The sequence below is a fragment of the Ostrinia nubilalis genome, chromosome 18, assembly GCF_963855985.1.
Source record: "Ostrinia nubilalis chromosome 18, ilOstNubi1.1, whole genome shotgun sequence".
NCBI classification, from domain to species: domain Eukaryota; kingdom Metazoa; phylum Arthropoda; class Insecta; order Lepidoptera; family Crambidae; genus Ostrinia; species Ostrinia nubilalis.
In genome coordinates, this window is record NC_087105.1 from 7,156,321 (window position 1) to 7,178,005 (window position 21,685).

A 21,685-nucleotide genomic window follows, 5' to 3' on the forward strand; every position below is an offset into this window, starting at 1 on the left:
ATCTATAAACTTTAGAAAGTGCGATTCTGTATATTGATAAAACAAAAATAAAATATACAGCTACTCAACCTACTTTTCTATACACAATTATTTATGTTTACTTAAAAAAGAACCCGCCAGATAAAGTTATTAATATCAAAATCAAGTCACGGTTTCATTACATCCGTTTACTATGATTGTTTACGTTAAAAAAACCTTCGAAGAACTGGCTGATACAGTCAGCATCAAATAGTTCGTGATCGTGACACCCAAAGTAGCCAAAAAGTTCGCTACGTGTCGGAATAAGGTTGTGAAGTGATGTCAACTTTTTAGTCACCGGGTGTCACGAACTATTTGATTCTGACTGTACAAGTTAGTAGGTATAGCTATAGATTATATCCTCATTTACATAGAATTGTTCTTTGTACTAGTTCTATGTTGTACTAGTTTTTGTACTTAATTGATAGGGTTGACCCGACCCGTGCGTCACATTCAATATATCAAAGTGATGAACAGTGTCGCAACAGGAGGACCGGTCTCAAGCCTGGTTTTAATACATTCTTGCAAATCTACTTTTTATTATGTTTTCGTGTGCTGATCGTCGCAAAACGGGAGCGTTGGAGACGAATGCTGTCGTTTAGTATTCTATTTACAGCTACAGAAAATGTATGAGCTTGCCTATTATAATTACGCATTTTTAACGTGAGGCAATTTATTTAATTTCCAGTGTGTCTTTTTAAGTCTAATGCAGTCAAGAAGTTTGTTATCAAAGAATAAAGTAGGTAAGTAGGCATATAAAAGTTGTTTTTGTTATGACTACCTATATTATCTTATGCCTGTTCATTTTTAACACGCTTTTATTAGGTCGACTTGCAACGAACTAACTATGTAATAATTTAAGTAATTGATAAATAAATACTACATACTTATTTCAGTGCGCATACAACTGCTTGGTATTTTATGATAGGTAGGTCCATTTCATCCAGCTACCATTGTACTTAGTAGAAACTACATCTAACAAGCTACACCTATTCATCATCATCATTTCAGCCATAGGACGTCCACTGCTGAACATAGGCCTCCCCCAATACTTTTCATGTTGATCGATCTGTTGTCTACACCTATTAGCCTTAACAAAATAAAATTACCTATCTTGAGATTGGGTAGAGATGGTGAGACATAATAATAATATGAATAGATCGATCGGAAGGAAAACGGAGGAAATTAGGAGTAGGTTGATGATCTATACGACAAATATTCAATAAAGATTCCACTTGGGGCAATGTTGTGAAATAAAAAATCCCTTTGAATTCTTTTGGAGTGTGTAATTTTTATGGGGTTTTTGGCAGACAAGGAAATACGAGAATCTTGATTAGCCCCTGATTAACTGCTCTGCCAACTCATATCTAGATATGCTCTTTTATTTAGATTAATTGAGATTAGATTCTTCCTCGGCCAATAACCTGTTTAACGCCCGTATTCACAAACATTACTATGAGGTCTCACGGTGCGCGTGGACGCACATGGTGACACACGAACCAATCACAGAGCTCTATTCAACGCTGTGCGTTCGATTTGCTGCTTCACTTAAGCAAGCATCGTTTGTGAATACGGGCGTAAATTATTCATGTGAGAATCTCAAATTTTATTTTCATAATTTTAAATTGTTGTACGATTACAACACGCGCGTTGCAAATTGTTTATCAATGCTGCGTTTACGTGCGCTCAACGGTCAACCTGTAATGAGCTGCCATGAAGTCTCCAGTCATGTATTCGCCCATGCAAAAACTGCACGAAATCAATAATCCGAGTTTCTAGCTACAAATTCAACATGCTTTTCTGGCTGGCAAAAACCGCTGCCTTTGTATCGCTATTCGTAACCACTGGTGAGCTAATAATTTTAATTTTATATCGTAAGATAAGCTGATAATCCTTGCCTTCTCGTAGGTACTGCATAAGTGTGTTTACCTAATTGACTCGAGACTATTTGTAAATAAATTGAATCGCTCACTTATGTTAAGCTAAGTAAGTGGTATTTTACAACTCATCATAGTTAGGTACATACATTGTAGATATTTATCCAACAATAAATACCTACCAAAATTGTAAATAAAATAACTATTCCCTACATAAGTTGAAACGTTATGGTCATCATATTGTAAATTACACCTAGCTACCTATTCGATTAATGCAAAATAATTTTAAATATACTAACAAAATTGACGATGAAGGAAAAGGCTATACGGAGTCATATAATTGATATTCCTTTACGGCTTTATGTGACGAACCACATATTTACGAATGTAAAGAATGCAAAACGCAAATGGCATATGGGGATTATGATTAATGTAATAATATACATTAATCATCATAGCACACAGATAAACATAAAACGGATAAATGCGCACTTTAGCGTAATTAACTTATTTAATTAGAATTGTTAATACGTTTAATAATAGAAACCGTGACAACTACCTTTGAAAACTGTTATGCTAAACTATGAAAGACATTTGGTAACCGTAGGTAAATAATGTGTAATTTTTTCTTTGATATTTCGGATTTGACGAATACGATCGGCAACGAATGACCGTTGCCGATAATGATTATGAAATCAATACATTTTTATATGCATAACAAGGCAGGCATTTGACCGCAATCGCACCTGGTGTTAATTGAGATAGAGTCTAACATTAATGTATATTTGGGGTTATTTATTTCTTTTGCTGTACAGTTCATGGCGATGCAGCCCTAGAGTCATGGGTGCCCAACCATTCAGCGTGGGAAAAGCTGAATGCGCTGGATTGCGGGGAAAGCGCTGCCGACCGCATCATCGGTGGCACCAACGCTGCTCTGGGCCAGTTCCCCTGGATCGTGCGCCTTGGATACGTGTGTAAGTCACTAGTTACTAGAAAATGACTTATAGGGCAGAGGTTCCCAAACTTATTAGTATCACACTCCCCTACTGCTTAAATGAACGTGCCCACAAATAGTAGCAAGTGGGCTCGGCAAGCAAATAATACAACTACTTAGGAAAAAGATGCACGTAGCCTGTGCAGTTTTCTGTGCAAGACACTATCTACATCTAATGATCGAGATTTTTGTGGTGCTCTAATGATCATCCTTCAGTCAACCTCTTACAAACTCTCCGTTGTGACAAATAGAGCCTTTTGAAACAGCGAAATTCGTTCGTTTTATAATATTCGGGTCTTCGAGATAACTCTACAAATGAGAAATGAAACGGACGGTTCGGTATAGAGTCATCGATATCAATTCAGAGTGAAATGTTTGATATCGATGACTCTACAAATCTATACATTTTAACCCAACAATAGGTTAGGCGAAATAAACATAACGAATTTTATATTTTTATAGAGGCATTTTAGTTTTGATAAATGCATACAGAAGTAACAGTTAATATAAAAGTCGTTATGATAAGAAGCTTGTCAATTAGAACAATCAAATTAGAGTGATATCTACTACGAATACATGTAGGTATAATGTCATCCATATAAAATTGTACGAAAGTAGCAGTCGTAGGTTTGTCACGTAGCTATGTGCCGTAGCATCTAAGCACGTAGCAATTATTACAAGTTTTGGTCTCTTTTGGACTCAAAAGGTATAAATATTATTTTCTAAATTCATGTGCGCTTGTTCAAAAACCTTACGCTACTAATTATTTAACACTTTTGTTTTGATAATGTTTGACATGAATGTAACGGTGTATAACATGACGTTAATTAGTTGAGATTTTTAGAGTTAATTGATTTATGCACTCATTATTACTGAGGCAACCGTGTCATGACTGATATGAAACAAATCGATCGTTCCACCAAGTTTTACAGCTGTAGGTGTACATTAAGTGAGTTTAAAATAACTTTATGACAGTTAAGTCTTTGTGGTCGCAATTACTTCGGTTAAATAAAAAAGTTACAATTTCTTGATGACTTCTCAGAACTGTTATATGGTTTTTCAATGAATCAAATCACAAAGTCCAAAATTTCCGATTCAATTTGGTATAATGACTATAGATAGACCTACCTATTATAATACATATTATGTAGAGTCGTATTGATTGAACATGTTTTTTTATCTAATTGAGGTGATACATTTTTAACAAGTCAGTTTCATCAGTAAGATGATTCTGATTCCGTTTTCAAAGGTTAATTAGTCATCAAGTCAAATCTGAATTATAGTCATTAATAAGGTGATTTCCCATGAACAATTATTTTTTTTGTAAAAAATAGAGTAGGATTTTATTTTCTTCATTAGCAAAATAGAGTAGGGCTTTCTTAAGTTTTCTTAGTTCGACTTGAAAGCAAAATATTCATTTAATCTGATCAGCCTAGCGTAGAGGCCAGCCGAGAAGAGTACCTATCTGCAAATTAATTGTTTTTTACTAACTTATTTGTTTTCATCAACAAAACACCATCGTTCTTAGTTCAAATACTTATTTCAATTTTTGATTGACAGTTCCATACGACACGGAAACAGATTGGATGTGCGGTGGAGCTCTTGTAACTGATCGCCACGTGGTCACAGCTGCCCACTGCATACCAACCCCCGATGATGAATATACTCTGTGAGTAGACTGGTCATCTATACTTATAATAAATCTGTAGAGAGGTCAATTCTGTACATGAAATATATTTTCAAAATAACTATCAGGGGGTGATTAGTGATCGATACTGATGCCAAAAATGCAATCAGTAAAATTTTTGTCTGTCTGTCTGTCTGTCTGTCTGTCTGTCTGTCTGTCTGTATGTTCCTTATAGAAACAAAATCTACTCGACAGATTTTAACGAAACTTGGTACGATTATTCTTCATACTCCTGGGCAGGTTATAGGATACTTAGGGATTCCCACGGGAACGGGAATTAGCGGGAAAATCCATTTGTATGAAAAATCTAAACCGCTTAAGTTAGACGCTTGAAATTTGGCATGCAGGTACCTTAGTAAACTTAAAGCTTAGTTACAACAGGATATTGCAAAATTCCCACGGGAACGGGAGTTAGCGGGAAAAAACATTTGTATGAAAAAATCTAAACCGCGTAAGATAGATGAAGGGGGTAAAACGGGATCCACGTGTACGAAGTCGCGGGCGGCCGCTAGTATAAAATAATTTTTAACTTTTTAGAACACTGAGTAAGGACTGGCCACAAAAATTAAACCGGAACCTTTGAAAAAAAGAAACGTACCTACTGTTTTCGTTGTATTTGTTTTAATAGCAATTAATAACATGCTTACTTCATAAAATAATTTCCTCATTAATTTCTGTTTTTAGTTTAATAAGTATTTCTTTTTTTTTAGTCAATTAGTGTATGATGCTTCTGTATCGATGAGCCATACCTACCTATACCATACCAGATTTTCTTGGAAAAGCATTTAATTTCTCTAAATCCCAACAATATGCGTCATGTTTTCTCAATTTATCATCTAACTGCTTTTGAACTTTTGCTTATGGGAAATTTCCCAATAAAGATCCCTTTGTGAGACCACTCATTATGAACTCATGCATCCACCAAAAATGTTAAGGATAAAAAATACTTTTAATTAGAAATGATGCATCCGATTGCACAATCATTTTAAATCCAATTTTAGGGATTATCACAACAAAAGTTAAGAAGGATAAATCTCATCTCAACAGTGTTAATAATTTAAAACAGAACTCAAGAGTTGCCTTAGTAAGTGAATGACCTACTCAACTAGAAAGATTGCGTAAATTGCGTTGCAAGATTAGAGTCAAAAGAAACTTTAATGCCTTATCTGTAAGAGTTTCACCCTCAATACGCTATATCGCTTATTGGGCTTCTTTAATAATTTTATCTTATCCCCAATGTGGAAGAAACATATTTAAGAAAAAAATTGCGAATTGTAAGAATTTCAGATCAGAATTAACCAAAAAAACATGATTACTTTTTAGAATTTTGTTACATTCAAGAAGCATTTTACCACCAGCAAGTTCATTCGTCTGAGCGAGTGCTTGATGTAGGCCTAAGAATTTAAGATCCTTTCTAGTAACTGTTCATAACTCTAAAAAGCAAAATTCTGAACTTTTAATTATCATTTTCCCTCCAGCAAGTACATTCGGCTGGGCGAGCACGATACTCGCACTGATCCGGACTGCGAGCTTAGCGTGTGCGCGCCGCCTGTGCAGGACCGAGAGATCAAGAATATTTCTAAGCATCCTGACTTCAACCAACCCCCGTTCCATAACGACATGGCTATTATAGAACTGGATACCCCTGCGAACTTAAATGGTAACTACACCTACTTAGTTATATGTAGTCAATTCTTTTTTAAATGTTAGGATAAGTGCAAGACCAAACACTTAACTGTAGGTAGTGACACTGAACCTATAGTGTAGGTACCTATTAAACTTGAATTATCGAAAATTCAGCGTATTTTATTATGGCAAAAGAGATATTCCAATTGTTTACATTAGAGTAGATACCAGCGTAGATAGGCGCGATTACGGAATAGGATAATAGGCATTACACATAATATTATTATACGGTCATTCTCAAGATTAGGCGTTCTCAGCCTAATTACCATATTATTTTTGAAATTTGGCTTAATTGACTTAAACGCCTTTAAATATAAAACACATGAAAAGTACGAATTTAACAATCGTAAAGGCGTCAAATTATTCAAAGCGGTTTCCGCGTAAATGAGACCCAAAAATTTTATGGTCACGGTAATTAGATAGGGCTAATACTTAATCTAACGGTAATTAGAAAAGATAATTATGTAAAATAGCAAAAAAACAACAACATCTTGCATTGATAAATTTGTACACAAATATTGTAAAGCGTCATATAAAAGTCTGTAGGTACTTTTAATAACCCTTTGCAAAAAGAAAAACACTTATTTCTATTATTTATTGTATCATGATATTTTCAGTGTACTGCAAGAATCGAGGCTATAACAGGAACACATAGTTTCAGCAAGAAGGGGCTATGTGTCACATTTAAAATGAGAGCATTTAGCTGAATCAGAATCTCACAAATTTGACTTTTCGGATATGCATATATCGAAAAATGTATTAATGATATTAGTGTTTTTTCCTCTTTTTAATCTATCTGTGATCAGCCATCACCCATTATCAGATTAAATTGAATTTGTACTAATGACAGTTCCAGCTCTGCATATCCCATGATTTGTCACCTCGATTCTTTTACAATAAGTTTTCAGATTGATGCTATTTGCTTTCTCCTGAGCCTGAATACAGAATTCTCAGAATTTAGAACGGATGCAGCAAATAGATTTCATGACGGTCTAGTCTTTGTTTGTAAGCTTTACAGGAATTTTCTACACCCTCTTTGACGTTGGTATCACTTCAGTGGACTTTGTAAACCGGTCGATGCCATATGTCTACATGGGTCTTAGGATGCATTTGTATTTAGTTTGTTCTCCAAGCTTCTTCTGCCCAGTATTCATTGCATATCACGAAGTTTTTTTTCTATGCATGCATAACAAAGCAGGTAGGATGCAGTCTATGATGGTACAAAGTGCCTAAACACTCGTCTTGAAGAGGCCCATTGTCTGTTCATTTGTTCCCTTTCGTTCTTAATGTGATCACGCCAGGTAAGAGTTACTGTTGGACAATCTCATCTTCTTAGGGCAAAGTTAACATGGATAGATTTTAATGGTATTATATTAGAATTAATTAATGATTTAACATGTTAGTTAATAACAATGATATTAATAGTAAAAATAAGTATCTGGTACGAGACATGTTTCACGCAGGGGTGACATCTCCTGGGCATCAGGAAGCCCCGATTTCACTCCAGCTAACTTCTTTTTGTGGGGTTAAAATATACTCTAAAATCCAACAACCATGCAGCAACTGAAGCTGAACATTCGTCATGAAATCGAATCTATTTTTGAGGTAACTCTAACGAAAGCTTTTTAAAATTTTGATGTCAGATTGGAAGAAAAGTCCGTAAAGTTGTTATGCGAAAGTCTAGCTATTTTATAATCATACTTATTTAATCGTGAGTGCAGTTTGTAGGTAATAATTTCATACAACGGTGATTATAAATATATGGTAATTAGTACATGGAAATTAGAAAACGATAGTTTTTCTTCAAAATTTCCAAAATCTGCAGGGTATGCAACTACTGTCTTACTATAACGTATGGAGGCCAAAGTACTGTTTCTATTTAAATCAACAACGTGGATCTACCTTCAAAAATCTAGTTTAAAAATAAGGACATGGTAAATAGAAAAATTGAAAACCAAAGATATGGTAATTATACTCTTACGCAATTCATCGTTGGTTCGCCAACGCAATAGACGTCTACTTGCTAACAGGTCATAGAACTAACTAAGGGCTCGCGCCGCGCGCGTAAATGATGTGTCAAATATTATTATTTAGGCTTGTGTGCCCATAAACAAAAAACGTCACGGGAATTAGGATTTTCGCTCGGACAAGCAGTTTTTTAATTCTAATTATTTACAGAATGGTTCTATTGAATAGATATTTTGCTATGCATAAGACTATCTTTTATACTCTTTAAAATGTTGAATGGAGTAAACCAAATCTTTACGACATAAAAATTACAGCCAACTTTTAACATTAAGTCGGTGTGCGGACGCGTAACGGTAATTAGAGAACAGAGGTTCATGAAATTAATTTAGACACAAATACTTAAAATAAAGGCCTATGATTTAATGCACAACTGGATAGGGTTGTGAAGTAACATATAAAAATACTTGCATGTCTCTAATTTGTCATTTTTAACGATTTAACAGCCCCGACACGCAAAAACTAGCTCATCTGAGAATGGCCGTATACTTAATTATCTTAGAATCCATCCTTTCCAGTAGCCTGACTTTTTAGGGCTCTCAAGAGGCAATTACGGTATGCTTAATGTATACCTACAACAAATAGGAATTTACTCAACCACAAAATTCAGCAATATTTTCCCAACTTAATTACGTTGCATATTTCAGATTACGTGACCCCAATATGTTTGCCCCAGAAAGGGGACCAGCTAAATGGCGTTCATGTGGGCGAGCTGGTCTCCGCAGCCGGCTGGGGCAAGATGAACATGACCACGGAGGAGAGAGCTGATGTCTTACAAGTCGTTGCGGTAAGTTAGAGATACGATCTTCATTATTTATGGAAAAATGCCCCAATTATCTTGCACCTGCAATTCCCTTTAGCCAGGATCTACACTTTAACAACATGGAATGCAATAATGATATTGACTACCTATTGACCAGTCCATTGAAACCAGATTCTAGGTATTTTATTTCTGAGATTAGTGTCGTGAATTCGTGTAAAGCATGTCATTTATCAGCACCACTTCTCGCTATTTTGAATTTTGTTACAGCTACCCATTGTTGAGCCAGACATGTGTGATTTGTTCGGACAAGAGTTCAAGGTGTCTAAGTCCGAGATATGCGCAGGCGCCCAGTACAACAAGGACGCTTGTGGCGGTGATTCTGGAGGTCCTCTCATGAAGGTGAGAAAAAATTTCCTTTGTGATAGTCATTGGACCTTTTCAGACGAAGAATCATTTAGTTATCAGTTATGTTTATTTTTAAGAATGCTCTCGGCAAAAAATGCTAAAATGGCAACTTTATTAATACTTTTTAGTCATCATGCAAATGCGCAGCCCCTTCGACAAATCTCAATAAATCGATACCTACTACATAAAAGCCTTGGCCTTGCGTGTTTTAAAAGTTCGATAGGTACTTCACCCTAACCCTTCTGGCATGTTCTAAAAATTATTCACTCGTTTTATGGCCGCTTACCCCAATGCCCTTGTTTGTCGAATACAATGACGTCAATAATAAAATCTGTTTTCAAAAGCTCTAATAACTTGAAAATGTTGATTTCATGCTAAGTAAGATGCAGTGCGTCATTTTAACTTGCTTTTTTATTTTGTTTTATTTTCAGGTCTTCGATACATCAGATGGACCCAAAAACTTTTTAGTTGGTGTGGTGTCATTTGGACCAACAGTTTGTGGGATCAGAAAACCTGGTGTTTACTCTTCAGTGGTGCACTTCCTCAAATGGATCTTAGATAATATTGATTAGTGGATTAAGTAACTTATGTACTAAATATTATTATGTAATTAATATTTCGATGAAATTGGCATGAAAAAGCACCTAGCTATGTGATAGTTTTGTGTTATTTCCTAAAATGTTATTTTGTTGATGTTGAACATTATTATAAAATAAGTCCATCAAATTAATTATTACTTATTTCCCTTTACTTGCTGTTAGTTTTATACACCCACAGAACAGAAACCCAAACCAAATCAACCCAAGATTTGACCTTTTTTGAACTGGCTTGTGTCATTTTCCGCTATAGAGTCGTATCAGAATGTAAATATTAGAAACTTGCATAATTTACCTACTGAAACCAAATGAAGCTTTCTTCGTATATAGAGACTGTTCAAGACTCATATTTAGGCACTTACGTGTAGGTATACTCGTACCACCTACTTAAATATGGTCCCTTTTGACCACTTCACCGAACATCCTGTATACCTAATTACCTAAGTTGAGTCAGACTTGCAAAAATTTTGAGATTTTGTGCGATTTATCCTTGACAGCAAAATTCCTGCAGCCTTAAAATGGTAGCTAGCAGTTCCGAAACAGTTATTAGTGATGACGCACTGGGTGATTAGCAAAAGAACGTCTGCAATTGCGGATGTAATAGGTTGTCCAGTTTGAAGACAATAGAAAAAAACATTACTCGCCTCTCAGTTACGGCACCGTGAACACAACACTCGGACCGACGAAATGAACACCTAAACAAGTAACCCAATGGCGCGATGGCGTTGGACAAAATATGGATAGTTTCGGCCGTCATTATTGCTTCGTGGAAAGCCCGTAAGTTAATTATATCCTGATAGATTTACCACTCTATAATTTTATAAGAAGAATGATTCAGTGCTTTATTTTAGGTTCACATGAAACGATTCCAAATAATACCGTGACGCCATATTCTAATTTAACAAGACCATTTTTGGAAAACGATGACCAGACTTATCGCCACATATCAGATGTATCGGAAACAAAAAATAATAATGTGTATAAACAAAACAAAGAAAATCGTGCATATGAAGTTAAAAATACACATTCAAATCGATTAGATGGAACTGTTAAACTTCCCGATAGAAGCGTCTGTGGACCGTTATCTGAAGAAGAAAGAATTTATGGAGGGGAAAACACGGCTATTGACGAATTTCCGTGGCTGGTGCGCATAAAGTATATCCTTGGTAAGTTTAAATTTTGCAATTTGTGTTTCCCTAAATTATGTATTATTAGAAAACTGTTATGTAAACATACTTAGAAAACAACAATATCTAAACATAATTTTAACAACTGGACAGATTTGTGGTAACGCACCAAAATTTTCCTTTCACTAATTTTACTGATACTTTATTTGGTACAGATTTAGGTAACTTATATTCTTGAAAAAAGGGTCTACAGTTTAGTAAACCATATCATAAGAACTCATGGCAATGCCATGCTTTTTCGCGGAGCTAAAAAAAGTTTTTAAGTTTCAGCAGAACTGTTTTCAGTAAAAGTTTTAGTAGCCTAGATATGAAGTCGGAGTAGATCTATTTTATGGTTATTTTGTTTTCAGATAACGGGAAAGAGGTGTACGCGTGTGCTGGGTCACTACTAACGGATAATTATGTGCTGACGGCTGCCCATTGTGCCGTCAATCTGACTATGTGAGTAAATAAAGTTATTGCATAACTTTGTATTTTACCTGACATGCACATCTCCATTATGATGTTTATCTAAGCACATAATAAGACCAGTAATGTTGTTCAACTCAAACATACCTACTTACTACGCAAATATTTCAATTTCAGCTTATTTTAATGTTTACATTTCAGTAAAGAAGTAAGATTAGGCGACTGGAATTTGCAAACAGAGTATGATTGCCAAGGAAGCGTTTGCATTGGCCATGCTGTAGACGTGAAAGTCGTCAAAGTGATACCGTTTCCCAACTATACTAAGATGGACACTTTCAAAGGAGACATTGCTTTGTTAAAGCTTCAAAGACCAGTGAATTTTACAGGTATAAATATTTTCATTCGCCAGATCGCCAAACAATTTACGTGGGATACCATTTTTTTTAAAGAAATGAGCGTGTTTACTTTATACTTATTCATTTACGTTTACAGATTTCATAAGGCCTATTTGCTTGCCAACTACAAAATTTGTCGCAAACCAAGATTACTCTCCTGGAAGCACTTACTGGACAGCCGGGTGGGGAAAAACAGAATTTGGTAAGTGACCCCCGTACCTAAGTAATGCTCCGCTTGTTCTGAAAGAAATGGCAAACTGTGAAGTAAATTAACAAAGCTTTTTCCACTGTTATTGTAGAGAAGAAACCTGCAATTAAAAGAAAAGTGGAATTGAATGCGGTACCAGTTCCAGAATGTAGAAGAAAACAACCCATATTATCAGATGATACCGTATCGTTTACAATATGTGCAGGAGGAACAGATGGCAAAGACACTTGTGTTGGCGACTCTGGGGGATCTCTAGTCAAACAAGTTACTGAAAACAGTACGACCAACTGGTTCTTAATGGGCGTTACCAGTTATGGCTACAAAGAGTGTGGAAGCGAAGGCAGACCAGGGCTGTACGCAAGAATCACCCCGTACATGGATTGGATCATTCATAACATCGAATCATAATTTCAAAACGACATTTATATTGGTATTTTTATTAAAGTTTTCTACAACAATCAAAGTTATTTATCTTTTACCATCGAGGCTGTCTAAAGCTACTTCAGAATCAGAATACTTGTCATCGTCGACTCTATTCAGATATTCTGATAGGTCACCATTGAAAGTTTCAGCGGTATCATTTATGGACACCTTTCGCGATCTGTTTGGACTGTTGTAATGGTAAGACTTGCTCTTTGAGCTTCGTTTCTTGTTTGTTTTCCTCGGAGACAGCTGCAACATTTCCGAAGGTAGATAATGAGGTCTGGGAGCATAATACCTCTCGAAAAGCATTGGTTGCTGCTGAACTCTTCCGTACATCAGTTCCATTTCATGAAGAAATTCTTCACGTCTCATTTTCTCTTCGTCTCTTCGCGTTTGCAGACGCATGGCGATGTCTTCTTCGTGGCTGTTAAGTAAATATTTAATTCGTTTTATTTATTTATAGTAATTAGCTAACTTCATTCATTTTCCTGTGTTGTGTGATGATAATATGACCGACTTAACGTGTTTATAGTTATTTATATTTTATGCTAATTCAGCAATGTTTACTCACACGTACTATAAGTAAATCTAATCAACATAATACTTAAGTGAGTAATAATTTATCATAATTACGTAGGTAATTGTAACACACGACAAAAGAGAAATGCAACTATTAATAACATAAACGACAAAATTAAATACTAACTTGTTCTTTACAAGATGCCAGGCTGGCTTAGACCTCAGCAGGCGGTCTCGGTGTCGCATTTCCATCCTCCGGCGTTGATCAGCCAGGCGTCTAGCCGACTCCATCTCAAACTTTCTCCTGACGGCTTCGGCCCTCAAGAGTGCCGCCAGGTTGGACCTCCCAGAGGCCGCAGCCCGGAGGTCCAGCGCTGAATAGGCCCTAGCACCAACGATACCAGCAGCGGCGCTGTCCCCAACGCTTTCTGTGCATTTGCTCTCTTGATACACCTTGTTTGCGACTTCCTGCATCTAAAGTGCAAATGAATTCACATAAAGTTGGAGATTTTATGACATGAATTTTAATGCTCCATAATATAATCCCCTTTTTTACTGTAGCACACTTTTTACGGTTATTTTTGTTGTCTGGCTTTAGAGAGATGTCTAGACAATTTATTATTATGTTAATTGGAGATTTATTTTGCTTATGTTTCACTATGTTATTCTTATACGTAGGTACACTGCAACTAAGTGCCGAAGTTTTTATTTAGCAAAATCAACTGTGCGAAAGTTAAACAAAAATTCTTAAAAGTAGGTATTTACTTTCTTAGAAGCTCTATCAGCTGTAGTAAACCGGAACGGCTGAGGGCTGGTAGTGATCAGGCCCTCTTTAACGCACTTCTCCTTCCACCTGCACTTCATGAGACTCGAGGGCCTCCTGTCTCGGGAGGTCGAGGAGGGCACGGCAGGAGTAACACTTTATAAACTTACTTTATTAGCGGCTCTACAGCTGTAGTGAAGCGGACGGCTGAGGGCTGGTAGTGATCAGGTCCTGTTTAGCGCACTTCTCCTTTGCACTTCATGGGACTCGAGGGCCTCCTGTCTGAGGAGGTCGAGGAGGGCACGGCAGGAGTAAAACTTTATAAACTTACTTTCTTAGCGGCTCTATCAGCTGTAGTGAACCGGAACGGCTTAAGACTGGTAGTGATCAGATCCTCCTTAGCACACTTCTCCTTCCTCCTGCACTTCATGGGACTCGAGGGCCTCCTGTCTCAGGAGGTCGAGGAGACTTGGCAGAAGTAACAAACATTCTTAGACTTACTTTCTTAGCAGCTCTATTAGCTGTAGTGAACCGGAACGGCTGAGGGCTGGTAGTAGTGGTAGGTATCAGGTCCTCTTTAGCGCACTTCTCCTTCCTCCTGCACTTCATGGGACTCTAGGGCCTCCTGTCTCAGGAGGTCGAGGAGGGCACGGCAGGAGTAACACTTTATAAACTTACTTTCTTAGCGGCTCTATCAGCTGTAGTAAACCGGAACGATTGAGGGCTCGTAGTGATCAGATCCTCTCCTTAGCACACTTTCCTTCCTCCTGCACTTAATGGGACTCGAGAGCCTCCTGTCTGAGGAGGTGGAAGAAACTTGGCAGAAGGTTACTTCTGCCACAAATTCGTAAACTTACTTTCTTAGCGGCTCTATCAGCTGTAGTGAACCGGAACGGTTGAGGGCTCGTAGTGATCAGATCCTCCTTAGCGCACTTCTCCTTCCTCCTGCACTTCATGGGACTCGAAGGCCTCCTGTCTGAGGAGGTGGAGGAGGGCACGGCAGGTGACGGGTCGATCGGGAGGTCGCTGTGAGCGGCAGGCGTGGACAGCCGGCTGCGGTCTCTAGCTGCCATCGTGCCGGGGTAGTTGGAAGCGCGGAGCATCTCTTCAGCTCTGATTCGGCGGTTCATTGATCTAAATCGAATAAAATAAAATATTGTCACAAACTGATTTAAGGTAATCATTAGTTAAGGTAACATAACCTAGTTCCTTAAGTTAAAAGTTCCAACAAAAATATTTTTTCGTGACAAAAAAGTTTATACCTATTACCTAACACAAAACCTTACACTGTACACGACACTCAAAGCTCGATATGTATAAAGAAAGACGTAGTCTTACCTAATCCGTAGATTCAAGTTTGTGATAGGTTGAATTTTAATTTCGACAAGGCTGCAGCCTTGAAACTCTTCTTGAGGACCTCCCTAGCTAAGCAAGGTACCTATTATAGATTTATTTATACTTGAGTGTCTTTTAGTTTTTAGATCTATTTATAAAGCAGGATATTGATTATATCATCTCACTGTGACGACGTGAACTTGCCTATTATCAAAATCACGGTTCTACGAAATCGACTAGTAACGAATCTATACTTAGATATCAACCACAACATCGATTGGAATTTAGACAGTAATATAAAAATAGGTATAGGTAGGTACCCTACAAATGAGTTGTTTGACGACGAAATAAACTTACCTAAAAAACTCGTCTTCTTTGACTTTATCGTAAAAATAATTGGAGAATAAATTCTTCGGCACCGGCCTTGCTCGGAACCTTTTCTTCTTCTTGCCTTTAGGTAAGGCATGGATGGCCCTGTCGCACATTCCAGGGAGACCCTTCTCTTCCCTCTTGGTGAAGCTGAACGGTTTCATCTGAGCTCGTAGTTCCGCCTCGCTGTTGATCTTTGTGATCGCTCGTCTACGAAATATTAAGATTAGGGTTTGCTCCCGGGAAATCCCGGTACTCATTTTTCCCGGGAATTCCCGATAATCTAATCCTTTATCTAGTTCCGGTACTGACGATGCAATTCCCGAGACTTTCGGTACTTTCGGGACTTCAATAATTTATTTTTGAATAACAATTTTTTGACTAGATGCCATCATCTTTTTACGTACCTACACACTATCAACAAATGAAAAAATATTAATGTTCCTAATTCATTACTATCCTTTTAAGACTGATTGTATTATCTGATTGTACTTAGGTACTACTTATTATTTCTTATAATAGCGTGTTTTTTTTATAAACCTAATTTAGTTAATTTATGTTTTGTCCCTAACTCTTGTCGCTGCCAGTATTTGACATCGATAGAAAGTGAGAAAACATTTTAACCAAAATAAATAGGTTGATTAAACGATTGTTGCTTTTTATGAATATGGCGGTTATGATTTTTAATGGGCATTTATAACTAGTATAGTACAATAGTAACTGTTTTGACAGATTTATTATAAAGGTAACAGACCAATTGAACTGAACAGAAAAAGTTTAATATTTTTGTTAACCTATTCACATTTTTATTAAAATTACGTACAAATTAGGTAATTTGTTTTAATAACCATTCCCAAGTAACATTTTACTCCATTTAAGAGTTCAATAGTCGTTCACATGTACTCCACAAGCTGTGTATGTCAGCTGTATACGAGCTGTATAGCTTGCTATAATGCTTTTATAGAACCAGTTTGGGCACAAATTAGACAGCTTTAAGTTCACTATGGCTGTACATTAGCAGTATAATAGCATTATAATAGCAGTTTAAGTAGTAACATCGTACTTAAGGCTGACTTACGGCACTATATGGGACGCAGTGTGAACCATACAACGTACGTGAGGACAATAAAGAGTAACAAGTGGCTAAATGCACAGCTTTCAAAGTTATAAAGTCCGACAAAAGTACTCCAATGCTACCTAAAGTTCACGTGTGTCTTAAATTATTTCCACATTTTAATATTAGTTTGGTATTTGTACGTGAGTGCCAAGAGGGAAACAACTCGGGCGGATAATCATTTATGCAAATAATAACACGGGTTTTAAATACTTAATAATGTTAATGCCATTGGGAATGCAACTTTATCGTGAAATGTATACATATTTACAGCTAAAATATTTACGCGCCTCTGTAAAAACGTGATATTCATTTTAAAATATTTAAAACTGGCTGAGAGGAAATCTACAATTTTCAGTTTTTGATATTGGATTGGCATTATAATTATATTACGGTAATTAATTATAACATGAAACCAAAACTCAATCGCTCTATCTGCGAATTTTGTGATAAATCTGCATTAATTTTGGAGATTTATTTGGTAAATATTTTAGGTTATGTAGAACAAAATGGTGGAAATGAAATACGGCTATGTGAACTGTTATAACTCCAATTTAATGCGGTGAGCGTATATTAGGTTCACATGTGTTCTGTTAGAATGCTGTTATCTATATGAAGTTCCACATTTGTACCACTACAGCGCTAATGTCTATAAATTTATTCTAATGTGAACTTATGTACAACTTTAAGATGTACCTAGTTCAGGTCAATTGTGTATCTTTAATTCTTTCAAATACTGAAATTTTAGAGATCCGCAATAAAAAATATTAATGTCCGTTAAATCGCCTAGCCCAGGTACTAATAGTCAAGTACGAATACCTAAAGCATCAGACGGTAGTGTTCCCGGTTTAAATTCGTTTATTATGCTTGACAATTTATTCAAAGCGGAATGAGGAATATGATTTTCAATAGCCCATGTTCTTATTTTTTTTTTGCGAAAGGTTAAATAATTGTCCAAATCAAAATGGTATTCACTATCACAAGAACTGCAATCATCACACTCTGATATCTGGTATATTTTGAAGGGAAATTTCAGGTTCAGGCATAATATTTTCCTCTGCATCATGTACAGAACCACCATGAACAACTAAAAACAGGCTTGGGGAAATGTGTAATAGAATATCACATTCACATTCGTGTTCAGCTTAAAGCAAATAAGAGTAGTACTTGTGGACAAATAAACTGCTATTCATGTTAATGGACAACACATATAGTCCTTTTAACAGCCTACAGTGTACATGCGAACCATTGAAACACTTTTGTACAGATAGTAAAAAAAGGTTATTTTAATTATCACAAACAAGTCCTACTACAGCTACTAGCTGTATAACAGTCTAAAACAAGTAAACATAACAGCCTTTGGCTTTATAAATGACCACGTGTGTTCTATTAAAATGCTAGCTCTATAACATCGTACAAGTAGGCCGTTAAACAGCGGTTGCCGTATCTCTACCCTCCTATAATGCTCTTAGTCAGATGGCTGACTAAAGGATAGTTGTTAGAGTATTATAACACCAACAATCGTATAAAAGTATAACTCTACACTAGTCTACACTCCTATAAGTCCCTTAGACAGGTATAGGTGTAATTAATTGCAATAATACAGCTTATACATCACGAGTGAACTGTACTCATGCTTTAAGTACACATTGGAACTAAATGTGAACTCTTAAATGGAGTAAAATGTTACTTGGGATTCACGTGGGTACCGAAATTCCCGAATTTCCCGGTTTTCCCGGTACTGGCTTAGACCTGGTACCGGTAATTCAGTAACACTCCTTAGTACCGGGACTTGCAACCCCTAATTAAGATGATTTTGAAAGTGCTACGAAATCGTAGAAAGATGTATGCTCGTACTACAGAATGTAGTGAAATCCTATTGATTATTTTTTTTGTGTGTAAGCAAACTACTATGTAAAGTCTATTTAGCCAAGTTTTAATCAACATCCTGTATTTTGGCACGTTATTTTGCAACCTTTTAAACTAATACCGTATTTAATCAGAATACTTTTACAAATTGTTGTAAAAGTCAACAACCTACTCAACAAATAATTCTAATCGCTTGCTGAATAAACTCAAATAAAAAATCAAGCTCAAATAAAATGTGAATGAAAAGCATACAGGGTGTGCTGGTGTCGAGAATGTAAACCTCATAGCCTGGTCTTCCAGAATCTTATCATATAAAGGGATCCGAGATTCAATAGGGACTGGGTTGGCGCGGAACTGCTTCCTCTGGCATTTTTGGTGAAGCATGTCCTCAGAAAAAGATTTGCGCAGACTACGCAATTCGTGTACTATGCGGTCTTCTTCGTCCCTAGGAAATTATGAGATAAGTTAGAAAGAAAGCTACACGCTATTAGTAGTACTTAACAGTCTCTATAAATTAAACTAGTTTACAAAAAAAAAGTTTTTCTTATGCCCAAAGATAATTCATATTGGATGCGTTTTCTACCAGCCTCCTTATTACAAAAATATATTTCTCATAATTATATCACGTCAAGTTTTTGAGATATCCACATCACGCTATTAGTAGTACTTAACAGTCTCTATAAATTAAACTAGTTTACAAAAAAAAAGTTTTTCTTATACCCAAAGATAATTCATATTGGATGCGTTTTCTACCAGCCTCCTTATTACAAAAATATATTTCTCATAATTATATCAGGTCAAGTTTTTGAGATATCCACATTAACCTAAGTAAGCTGTCTTGTTAGCCGTGTCGGAGTTTCTACTTTATTTTAATTGCGTTTAAGTATTATTTTAACATTTTAACTTGTTTTAAAATGTCACCAAGGCAGTGTAAATTAAGCTCAAATAACTTTTGCTAAGTTTGTGGTCAAATTATATTGTCAAAAAAGAAGAGAACAATCACTGAGGCCGTAAAACGGGCCTATTTCTATTACTTTCAAGTCTCGGTAACAAGCCTGATAAAAAACTGCAGGAAAAAGAAAATTAAATCAAGAAAACCTCAATGTTATGGAGAGAACCAACAAATCACGCTAATGACTGTTACTTCTGCCTCACTGAAAATACAGGTTTTAACAACAAAAACAAGAACATACAATATCCTGATGTTGCATCAGTCACAAAACCTGTGCTCAGTCTGAAGGAGTTCTTTATCCGTCATTACCCAGCAATTCCAATAAGGGAAATATGCTTGGTATTAGTTTAAAGCAGTAGTAAAAAGTTTCCTGGGAAACTATAATATTTCTGAGAATTATGCAGAAATTGTTTCCAAATTATTGAGGAATTACCAAAGAATGGGTGTGAATAAGTCGTTAAAAATTTATTTTTTACATTCGCACCTGGATTTTTTTCCTGAGAACCTGGGAAGCGTGAGTGTTGAGCATGGCGAAAGTTTTCACCGGGATTTGAAGATTTTTGAGGAAAGATACCAAGGAATTTGGGATAAAAATATGTTAGCGGATTGCTGTTGGTCTATAATAAAGGAAACTGATACTAATCAGTATAAAAGAAGGAGTAACACGACTCATTTTTTATTGTTTTTAGAGATAAATGTATAAAAATGATAAAAATTAATATAATCAATATTTACAAAATTAGACGTCCTAAATTTTTTCTAAGTTCAGTTTTTAAGTAAGGGTTAATAACTCTACCGATACATATCAGTTTCATCTCTGGGTAAAAAACCTTGTAAACTAGTGATAAGCAAAAAATTACATACCTCTCGGTCATTTTGAACGGTTTAGGGATAGTGATGTTTTTCCTCCGCACCGGTGAAGATGCACGTCTCGATCTCAAAGGACTTGACGGCATACTTTGAGTTTTGAATTCATCGTCCATGCTCACAGGACTATACTTTTTTCCATCAAAAAACTGATCAAACTTGTGGTCAACGACTTCATTTCTCTCCAAAGTCGCATCATTCCACGTTATGGAACATGCTGAATGATTTCGCTTTTGTCTTTCTGCTTGAGGCCTTTCCTTCATCGAACTACCTTTTATCGAAGTCACTTTTATATCTTCTAGCATACTCTTTTCTAAGTCCTTAATCGTGGTTTTTTTAGTACTCTTTTTCATGCTGCTTGTTGTTGCAGACACAGTTTTCGTAGTATCCTTTTTTTCACCGCAATAATGGTGTCGTAAGTTGGAATTTATTTTTGATTTGGTTTTCTTGCTGGTCACAGCAGGTGGTAGGAAGCAAGTATCCTCAGTTTTGGCGAAAATATCTTCTGTAATTTTATTATCAAAACCGTTATCATCAATGTGATCGACAGCTTCGTTGAGCATCTTCTTCTTTTTCTCCCGTAAAGATCGGAGAGTGAAATAAAATTCTTCCTCTGGTAAGTGATTAATATCGTTATAGTCTGGTATGCTTCGGTAAAAGTCTTTAAGTTTCTCGGCGTCCACGTCGGGACTACCGGAGCACATCGTTGAAGGGGAGTTTATAGAACATTGATCAAGCACTGGTTTATTCTTACGTTCGTATGCAGTTTTCGGCATTTTACTTATCGGGTCAACAGGCAATCTGAGGCACGAGTTTTTGAAAACACTACACCGATGCGTCATTCCTAACCGTTGGTAACGACATTATAACGGCGCTGGCCTAACGAGTGTTAAATATTACATTAACTTAAACTTAGGCTTTAATTTGCCTACTGTTTGTGTTCGATCGAGTTGCCATAGAAACTCCGACCGGGTGGTTTTATGCGCAAGGCAGAGCAGGGCGGGAAATTTGGAAATATAGTCGATACAAGTTGGAAAAAAAATGGAGTTTAATTTCATTTAAGTTGCACTTACAGTAAAAAAGAAATTATAGATGTTATATTACCTTAACGTATTGGAATGTCCTGTAAGTCTTAATTTATACATGGGATGAGCTATTCTCTAATAACTTTAAGGTCATTAAAATGTATCTTGTTTAAAAACTCGATTGACTCGAACTTCGACAC

General features: G+C 36.3%; 3 protein-coding genes across 5 annotated transcripts; 2 read left to right on the top strand and 1 right to left on the bottom strand.

Moving 5' to 3' along the window:
• Window positions 1-578: 578 nt before the first annotated feature.
• Window positions 579-10,130, top strand: LOC135080632 (melanization protease 1-like). Of its 3 annotated transcripts, none has more exons than XM_063975321.1 (7): window positions 579-761; window positions 2,711-2,869; window positions 4,450-4,558; window positions 6,055-6,236; window positions 8,935-9,074; window positions 9,318-9,449; window positions 9,887-10,130. In XM_063975321.1, the coding sequence occupies exons 1-7, from the start codon at window positions 725-727 to the stop codon at window positions 10,025-10,027; spliced, it is 900 nt and encodes a 299-aa protein (XP_063831391.1). In that variant the 5' UTR covers window positions 579-724; the 3' UTR covers window positions 10,028-10,130. The 3 variants fall into 3 exon arrangements, with proteins under 3 accessions (XP_063831391.1, XP_063831389.1, XP_063831390.1); XM_063975319.1 differs by lacking the exon at window positions 579-761 and adding an exon at window positions 1,477-1,608; XM_063975320.1 differs by lacking the exon at window positions 579-761 and adding an exon at window positions 1,690-1,865.
• A 512-nt stretch (window positions 10,131-10,642) lies between these two features.
• On the top strand, window positions 10,643-12,703 carry LOC135080645 (CLIP domain-containing serine protease HP8-like). The gene is made up of 6 exons (XM_063975337.1): window positions 10,643-10,828; window positions 10,903-11,217; window positions 11,589-11,679; window positions 11,848-12,032; window positions 12,139-12,243; window positions 12,341-12,703. Exons 1-6 carry the CDS (start codon window positions 10,771-10,773, stop codon window positions 12,655-12,657), a joined length of 1,071 nt encoding a protein of 356 aa, XP_063831407.1. The 5' UTR covers window positions 10,643-10,770; the 3' UTR covers window positions 12,658-12,703.
• Window positions 12,663-21,506, bottom strand: LOC135080873 (protein FAM161A). Its single transcript, XM_063975602.1, has 6 exons — window positions 20,458-21,506; window positions 18,922-19,086; window positions 15,647-15,868; window positions 14,812-15,088; window positions 13,379-13,665; window positions 12,663-13,096 (listed from the first exon to the last, which is right to left on the bottom strand). Exons 1-6 carry the CDS (start codon window positions 21,300-21,302, stop codon window positions 12,718-12,720), a joined length of 2,175 nt encoding a protein of 724 aa, XP_063831672.1. The 5' UTR covers window positions 21,303-21,506; the 3' UTR covers window positions 12,663-12,717.
• Between the last annotated feature and the right edge of the window lie 179 nt (window positions 21,507-21,685).